Source organism: Leucopleurus acutus, assembly GCF_964270905.1.
Source record: "Leucopleurus acutus genome assembly, chromosome: 3".
NCBI classification, from domain to species: Eukaryota; Metazoa; Chordata; class Mammalia; order Artiodactyla; family Delphinidae; genus Leucopleurus; species Leucopleurus acutus.
Genome location: NC_139145.1, coordinates 53,402,859 through 53,411,915, shown reverse-complemented (window position 1 = coordinate 53,411,915; position 9,057 = coordinate 53,402,859). Strand labels below are relative to the sequence as shown.

The 9,057-nt window shown below is 40.7% G+C and overlaps 1 protein-coding gene across 6 annotated transcripts in view; it reads left to right on the top strand.

Annotated features, from left to right (window-relative positions):
* Positions 1 to 3,266: 3,266 nt before the first annotated feature.
* TCERG1 (transcription elongation regulator 1) overlaps positions 3,267 to 9,057 on the top strand; it is a gene marked incomplete at its 5' end in the record, with an annotated part of 60,098 nt that continues 54,307 nt past the window's right edge. For all 6 annotated transcript variants that reach the window (XR_014326100.1, XM_082836409.1, XM_082836408.1 and 3 more), the window contains one exon: positions 3,267 to 3,325. Coding sequence is in view for 5 of the 6 variants with exons in the window: in XM_082836409.1 (XP_082692535.1) it covers positions 3,267 to 3,325 (59 nt within the window). The remainder of the gene's footprint in view (positions 3,326 to 9,057) is intronic.

The window sequence follows — 9,057 nt, the reverse complement described above, 5'->3', positions numbered from 1 at the left end:
ATGCCAACAATCATGTGAGTGAACTCAGAAGCAGATTCTATCAATACAACCTTGGGTGAGTCTTACCCCTGAGCCTCAGTGTCCCCATATGTAAAATGGGGACAGTATGCCTGCCCTGCAGGGGATTAAAAATAGTGTATGCAAAGTACCTACCATGGGCTTAAGATAAGTGTTCAAAAATGGTAGTTATTAAGAAAAAAAAACTGACTCAGCATTGGAAACACTTCTCAAGAGTCACTTCTGAAGAGTGACTTCATAACAAAGACTTAGAGCCCTGATGATATTAATCAGTTTTGAGCCAACACTGCCTCTTCAGTTCACTCTGATATACTAAATGTTAGGATCTATAACTCAATTGCTGCCAATTGGGCAAAGATGGTATTTGTTTTTCTGTTCTGTACAGCTATGCCCATCTGTAGTATCTTAAGAGTTATCAAGCTTTGACTACAGGAAGTCTATTTGGTTTCTTAAAAGATTCACTGAATTTCTTTAATTCTTTTTTTACATTGATTTAATCAAATGGTTCACTGAAGACACAGCTCATATTTGCATTATGTTTTTAATAACTATTGAGTGCAAAATACCTGAATTTCAAGGACATGTTTATGTGAGTAAACTATAGTAGTGAAGCAATGAAATGATTTTATATCTATCTATATCTATCTAATTATATTTATCGAATTGTATCTATCTCTAATACATGTGATACGTCTACATATGTATATATGTCTGACCCACAAGGCATTCTTCTATCCATTCAAACTGACAGTTTGTTGTCATCTTTTATAATATGCCAGTGACTATCTTTCTGTAAGGTATCCATTTTGAGGTGGGTTTTCTTTGTTTCGTTTTGTTTTCCAGCAGTGGGGATTAGTCTGTCTTGAGCCATCTATATAAGTATTATTTTTGGAATAGTTTGCCAGGACTTGGAGATGCATGCTGGTGTTGAAAAAGGGGTCTAACCATTCACTCTCATTCAAGCTCCAGTTTGTTCAAATGTTACGTATTTAGTGACATTTTAACCATACTTTCCTTTTTCCAAACGATCATGGTCAGAACTGTGTTCAGCCTTTATCACATTTTATCATACTTCGTTGATTTTGAATATTTAACTGGCATTCAGTATAGCATGGTACTTATTGAAATACTGTAATTCACGTACAATAAAATTCACTCTTTAAAGTGTACCATTCAACAGGTTTTAGTATAGTCACCAAATTGTGCAATCATCACCGCTATCTAATTTTAGAATATTTTTATCATCCAAAAAGAAATCCCATACCCATTAGCAGTCACTCCCCACCCCCATCCTGGAAATCTACTTTCCATCTCTATGGATTTGCCTGTTCTGGATACTTCATTAAATGGAATCATATTGAGGCAGGAGGTAGATGGGCCCCCCCAGGGTTAGCAATTGGAGTTCGTTCCCTGTGAACAGAAACTCCAAAATATCAACAGCAGGACAATTGAGAGAGGAGGCTGGGCCCTGCCCAGATAAAAGATAAGAGACCACATATTTCTCATTTTTGAAGTCAAGGAGACCTTCTCGACTAGAAAGCTCCTTGGAGGTCAAAAGGGGAATGATGTCAAGTATACCCATAGGCCTCTTTGCTGGAATCCATCTTGACTGAGAGATGCACGCACACACATGGGAAGATCCTGAGATATACCAAATACGGACTCTGAACCAGGCAAGTCAAAATGATTGGCCAAAGAAAACCCGGAAGAAATACCCCACATAAGTGATTGTAAACTACCACGAGGGCACAACTCTATCAGCCAAGATTGAGGCAGGACATAGTTGGCCACCCACCCTGCCCAGGGTAAGCAACTGGAGTTCGTTCCCTGTGAACAGAAACTCCAGTTGTTTACCCTGCAGGGGGGCCCACCTATCTCTTGCCTCAATATGATATGTAGCCTTTGGTGTCTGGCTTCTTTCACCTAGCGTAAAGTTTACAAGGTTCATCCATGTTGTAGCATGTATCAGTACTTAATTATTTTTTATGGCTGAATAATATCCCTTTGTATAAATATACCATATTTTTAAATCGATTCACCAATTGCTTGGACATTTTAGCTATTATGAATAATGCTGCTATGAATATTTTTGTACAAGTTTTTGTGTACATGTATGTTTTCAGTTTTTCTTGGATCACGGGGTTTAGCAATGGGGATTTGCTGACATACTGTCTCAGGTTTAAGGCCAGGCTCTGCCATTTATTAGCTGTGTAAACTTGGCCAAGTTACTTAACTTCTCTCTGCCTCAGTCTCATCTATAAACTGTGGCTATTCATAGTACTCACCTCTTATAAGGCCTTTTTATGAGGCCTAAAACAGATAATACATGGAAAGTAATTAGGACAGTGCTTGGTATATATGCTTAGGTCTGAGTAAAATATATCTATTATTAGTTTAATATTTTGAGTTCCTTAATGGTAGAATTCATCTTCATCATGACTTTGAAACTCCAGTGCCTAAAGTTTTGTTTTGTTTTGTTTCTTTAATAAAAAGACAAATAAATATTCAGAATTCCTTCTGGGTATCAGGGTATGCTAATTTCAGACAAGTGTATTTTGAAATTGAAGGACAGATGGTTTAAACTGTAAATTGCCTGAGGCTTGCCTCCTGCAACTTACTTAATACAGCAACTTACAACACTTCTTAGCCTGCGACTAATTATTTAATACAATTTGAGGTATTCTTGTAGTTAGTAATATATTATTTAATAACACGGGTATAATCCAGTGGTGCCTTAAGACTCCTGATTCTGAAAAGCTGGGAAATGGCTCATTTCCACAGCAACTCTGTGATTGGTTTACCGGCGACCCAGGTCGATTTTTGATTGGCTCACGCAATGGAAATGGTCTCCACCCGAGCCAATATGTCCAGTATGAGGCCAATATGGCTCCACAACTGACTTTTCTGGAAGCCGGCAGACACGTGGCTACCGCAGGCCGAGGAGTACGTGGGAGGACCCAGTTTCACTTACCGCGAGAGGGCGCCGGCAGTTCCCCGTTGCTGAAGTCTCGTTTACCATAAAGCCTCCGAGCGACCAATCAACTGGCTGTCTCCATACCGCTTTCAAAGTCGGCGGGCCCTTTCACCAATAATAAGGCAGATACCATCCTCAGCTCGAGGATTGATAGAAAGTCTGACCAGTCATTTCACAGATCTCTGCTATCTCCGCCTCTCTCGCGCGAGATTGACGATCCGCCCGGCCAATAGGGAACGCTGAGGCGGCGGGTGGAAGAACGCGGCCCTCTGTAATGGCGGAGCGTGGCGGGGACGGGGGGGACGGTGAGCGATTCAACCCGGGGGAGCTCAGGTAAGGGCGCTGCTCTACCTTACATCTTGGCGCTCCGGCGTCCCAGGGGCTCGGCCCGCCGCGCGGAAGGCCGGGGTGGAGGGTGGGCCGAAGACGCGCGGCGGCTGGGGGCCAGGACCGCATGGGATTGGAGAAGGGGGAAGGGAAGGCGGCTTGAATGAGGGAGCCGGGCCGGGGCTGGGTCGCGGCCTCCTGCACGTTCTCGGGGCGCTTCCTGCGGTTTTCGCGGGGCCCCGGCGCCCTTCGCGGCCTGCGGCCCTTGGGCCGGACCCGGCGTTCCCGCTTTGGGGCCCCGCCTCAGGCGCGGGCCGTCTCAGCCTTGCTCCCGGCGCGACGCCGGCGGGGGCCCAGTTTTCCTCCCGGAAGCCTTTCACGCCTCAGCCAACTCCCCGGCTCGGCCTTCTCCACGCCCTCCGCCGCCCTTTGGGGTACACACGTCTGCCCTGTTCCTTCTTCCCCACGTTGCTTGCTTTTCATTAATTTCGTGCGGCCTTCCTTTCTCGTATCCTTTGGTTTCTTACCCCGTATTTGTGAGTAGTAACAATAGCAGCAGCCGTTTGTTAGGTGCTTCCAGGGGCCAGAGGACCCTTGCCTTAGACTTGTCTCTTGTGATCCTCACACCCATCCTTTGGAGTAGTTGCTGTTCTCATTTTGCAGGCCCCAGTGCAAGAGCCAGCTTCAGTTAAGTGACTTGCCCATCTTACAGGTGAGGAAACTGAGCCTCGTAGAGGTTGGGGAAGTAGAACCGGCTCGGTTTGGTGGAATCGTGGCTTCAGGAAGTGGCTTGAACCCAGGCAGCCAGACTCGGTGCACTCTTCCATTCCTCTTCCTTCTGTTTGTCTGCTCACGCCATCGCCCTAAGGATGGCAGTGACCTTTCTTGCCTTGGTTTTTCCCTGCCTCTGGAATCTGTAATTAAGTGTCTTGGAGAGAAAAATCTTTAGTCAGTGGTTTTTAAGGAAAACGAGGTACTGAGCTTTGCGTGTATTTGATACTTTTTTTTTTTTAATGTTTCTGGGTGGGAAAAATGTCATGTCAGATGTTCAGCTCCCATTCTGAATTGTGCCACTGTCAGTCTTTGAGAATGAAAAAGCGCAGAATAAGTTATGAGGTCTCTAGTATTGTCTAGAGCACCAGATGAAATTGTATAAGGAAAACGGGTATTGTTACTTAAGTTTTCAGGGAAAAAGAAAAAGTCATGTTTTTTAGATTCTGAATGGTCACAAAAATTCTTACAATGGTAGGAATAAAGTCTTATTTCAGGGATGTATCTCAAATCCTTTAAACCCCACATGTACACTTCAGTAATGAGTGATCAAAGTGCATTGCCAGGGTCGTTCAGTTTTCGTGATGAAAGGTTCATTCCTGATTCTGACCTTAAGAGAAGGTTACTAGTCTTACAGGTTTATTTGGGAACATTACTTTGTGTTTTAGAGAGTATTTTTCTTCAGTTTTACAATGAGTAGCCTTTTAGACTTTAATAGTAGTCTAGACATTGTTGCAAAACTGATTTGAATAGGACTTTAAATTAGGTGTTCTGTTGGAAATGTTTTATACCTTAGCCTGTTGGATTGGAAGTTCCTTCCAGAGCATATTGTAGACTTTTATTTTAACATTTGTCATGGTTTAAGAGAAATTAGTTGTTTTTGTGGCCTCTGATGGCAGAAATTGGGACTTAATTTTTGTATTTGTATTCTGAACGCATGTCATGGTGTGTCACTATCATAGTGCCTGAAGAATAAGGTGTTCAGTGTATATATATTATAAATAAATGAATAGAGGAGATTTAGAGATGGTCTGTGTAGTGGACCCACATTAATTAAGTGTGTGCAGTGTGAGAGTCACTGACCTAGGTACTGGCAGTAGAGTCTTGAACCAGACTAAAAACCTTTTTCCTCAGGGACCTTCCATGCTAATTAAGATTGATCTAAATTCCAAACTAACCACATCAAATGAGGAAATCAGCCTGCAAATGTGAAGAGACTTACACAGGGTCACCGAGGTATTGGCAGGGTCTGGATTAAAACCTAGGTCTCCTCACTTAGTCTTCCTTTTAATTTGCCTGCCATATATCAGCATTTAAAAAATTTTTGCTCTTCCTGTTATATTAAAGTATTTGCAGACTTGTCTTCACCATTGGGAAGATTGCATATCTGGATTTAGTACTTCTAGGGAAATACGTTTGTTCTTGTAAAAAAATTTTTTGGGTTTCTGTTCATGCAAGTAGGCTTCTGTTTTCCTAAAGATTGAAAGTGGTAGGAATGCAAATAACCTACAATAGACAGAATTTATTTGGAGTTCCAAATGCCTTTCTATTCCTTTATGGTTGAGGGCCATTAAGATTTAGAGTTATATTTGTATAGATCCTTTACCCAAGGCCTATATTTACTTATTAATGCTTTATGACTTATGATAAGGTACTTGGCAGTCTAAATTTCCTCAGCTGTATAATGGGAATAAGAATATGTTGGTGTTACCACTGACTAACTACCATAAACAAGTTCTTTTTCTGTGCCATAGTTTCCTCTGTAAAAATGGTGCCAAACTTATCTCATTGGGTTGTTGTTAGGATTGAAAGACTTAGTACAAATAATGTCCCTATAACCGTACCAGGTATATAGGAAGTACCCAGGGTTCACTATCATTATTAAAACAATAATTGAACACTACCATCCTGGACACTGAGATGCATCACTATAATAAGGAGAAACTATGTACTAGTGGGTAGAGATAATACAAAAGTAAACAAATAAGTGAGATGTTTTTTCATAGCATTTACCATAATTGTAAACTCAAATTGGGTAATGAAATAGAGAGGGGCTGGGAGAGACTAGGGTGAGAAAGGAGTTTAAGGTGAACTTTGAGCTGAGACTGAAGAGTGAGTCAGTTATATAAAGATCTGGGGAAAAGCATGCCAGGCAGAGGGAACAACTGTAGAGGCTTCAGGGTAATCAGGTAGTTGATCAGAAAGACTAGAGTCTGTAGAGAGGTCAGCAAGGGCCAGGTTATGTAGAGCCTGCTAATAGTAATTATAGTAATAGTTAACACTACTAATATTAAAACCGTTTAACAGTAATTTTAGTATTTTACTAATACTCTTACTATACTGATGTTACAGCAACAGCAATAATAGCTAATACTTAACGTGCTGGGTGCTGTTCCAAGTTCTTTATTAGCTCATTTAATCCTCCGTGCAGGTCTGGTGAGGTTGTTGTGATGAAGCAGTGTATATAAAGAGCCCAGCACATGTGCTATACATATCTGACATCAGAAAATGGCAACTTGAGGCTGTCGATAGAGGAAATTATGTGAATTTTGCCACCATTTTCATGGCAGACTTTGAAAGCCATCTAGTCAAATTGGCCACCAAGTGCTTTTTAGGTAGAGCACTATGCTAGGTTTGTGGGGGAATGAAAGTAATGATAGTTAAAATAGTTTACTGTGTACCAGGTACTATCCTAAATGTTTCATGGGGATTATCTCATTGAACAGAGAGGTTTTATTTCTATTCCCCCCCCTACCCCGCTCCCCGCTCATTTACATGTGAGTATATTCAGGCTCAGAAAAAATGTGAGCAGCCTGACAACAAAAGGCAGAGCCCTGATTTGACTCTTCATGCTTTTAGAACCTAAAATGCTTAACTTCAAGTTATAACTAGGAAGTGTGAAATTCTAAAGAGAGAAATAGTATAGATTTTTTGAAAAGGAAGAGGCAGATTCAGGAAATCTTAGATTAAGATACATTGTTAACTGAAGGCTGAAATGGAATATCTTTTCTTGGTGGTTAAGTTTTTTCCTGCCCTAAAGGTTAAGACATTGCTTCAATAACAGTGACCATCTGTCTTTTGGGAGTGCATATAATTTGAAAAAGACTGATTATTCTTTTTGCAATCACTTTTAAACTCATACTTTCTAACATTGAGTGTAGGATCATTTGCAGATTTGGTGAAATATATTTGGTATGGTAGTTCTGGATGTGTTTACAATCCTAGTGCTCTCCTAGAAGGCAAATTGGTTCTTTATTAGGATTTTTTGTGTCAGAATTGAATTACGATGTGGAAAACTTAGAGAACATTGAAATGGGGGTAGTCTTAAGCACAGGATTGAAAAGTGTAGGAAAGTTGGAAGAGCCTGGTGAGGAGAGAGTATAAGAATGATTACCATCAAATGTACATGAGGAATATAATTGTTAATCTTCTCTTGAGCACTGAAATGTAAATTTCATGTATAATGGAGAGATTTATCATAGCTACTGGGAAGACTGTGATAGGTGCTCAGTAAATTGACTGGCAAATTATAGTAAAGATTTTTTTAACATTCTATATACCCTATTTGTAAGATACAGTATTACCTAGGTGTTCAATGGTACATTCAGCAAATACTTATTGAGCCTTACTATGGGCAGGCATAACTATGTGCTGGGGATATAAAGGTGAACAGGACAGACAATTGTTGCTTAAAAGGGGCTTAGATAGAAAGCATGGTATAGCATTTAAGAGCCATTCACCTGTGTTTGAATTCTGGCTTTACCACTGAACCAGCTGTGTGGCCTTGGGCAAGTTATCTTACTTCTGTGCACCTTAATCTGTAAAATGAGTTTGATAAAATCTATCTCAGGGTTGCTGTGATGATTAAATAACTTAAAAAGAGCTTATGATTACTGCCTGGCACATAGTAAGCACTTGTTAGAGTTAATAATTTTTTTAAAAAAGCACTTATGAGAGGAGATAGATAATGCCATCTTAGGTGATATTGCTTATGTGCTTGAGTGCCATGGAGAAAATAGGGTGTTTAGCTAGAGATTGAAGGGTGGGGTGGGATGCAGTGTACAGAGGGCTTTCCCTTTAGTTAGAGAATACTAATGATCTCTTAAGCTGCTCCCCTCCCCTGCTATAAAAACCTTGTATTTGGAAGTAATTTCAAACTTCCAAAAAGTTGCAAAAACAAATAGTATGCTTAGTGTTAATATTTTACCTGTTCTGCTTTATTACTTGTCACATACATGCTCTCTGTTTCTCTGAGCCATTTGAGGGTAAGATACACACACACACACACACACACACACACCATGGCCCTTTACCCCTAGATACACACACACACACACACACACACACACACACACACACACACACACACACACACACACACACACACACACACACACACACACACACACACACACGGCTCTTTACCCCTAAATACTTGAGTATTTATTTTCTGAGGGTAGAGATCTTTTCTTACTTAACTACAGCACAGGCATCAATGTAAATTTGCGTTGATAAAATACTTTAATCTGTTGTCCGTATTCCAGTGTTGTCTATTAATCCATTATGTCCTTTATAGCATTTCTTCTCTCTAGTTTAGGATCCTGTCTAGTTGGTATTGTGTTGTCATGTCTCTTTGGCCTCTTTAATCTAGAACATTTCCACAGCCTTCCTTTGTCTTTTTTGTATAACATCAACATTTCTGAAGAGTATACTCCCTGCTGCCCCCTTTCTAATAGAACATTCTTCATTTTGTGTTTGTCAAATAGCTCCTTATTAGATTGAGGTTATGCATTCTTGCCTGGAATAGGTGATGTTGTGTCCCTCTCAGTCACATTAGGTCAGTTTCTCTATTGCATAGGTGTTTTGTTCATCCTTCTTTGCAACTGTAAGAAACATGTGGGAAGATAGTTTAAGACTATCCAAATAACCTCCCTCATCTAAATTTCCTCCTAGATTTGGTGTCCATT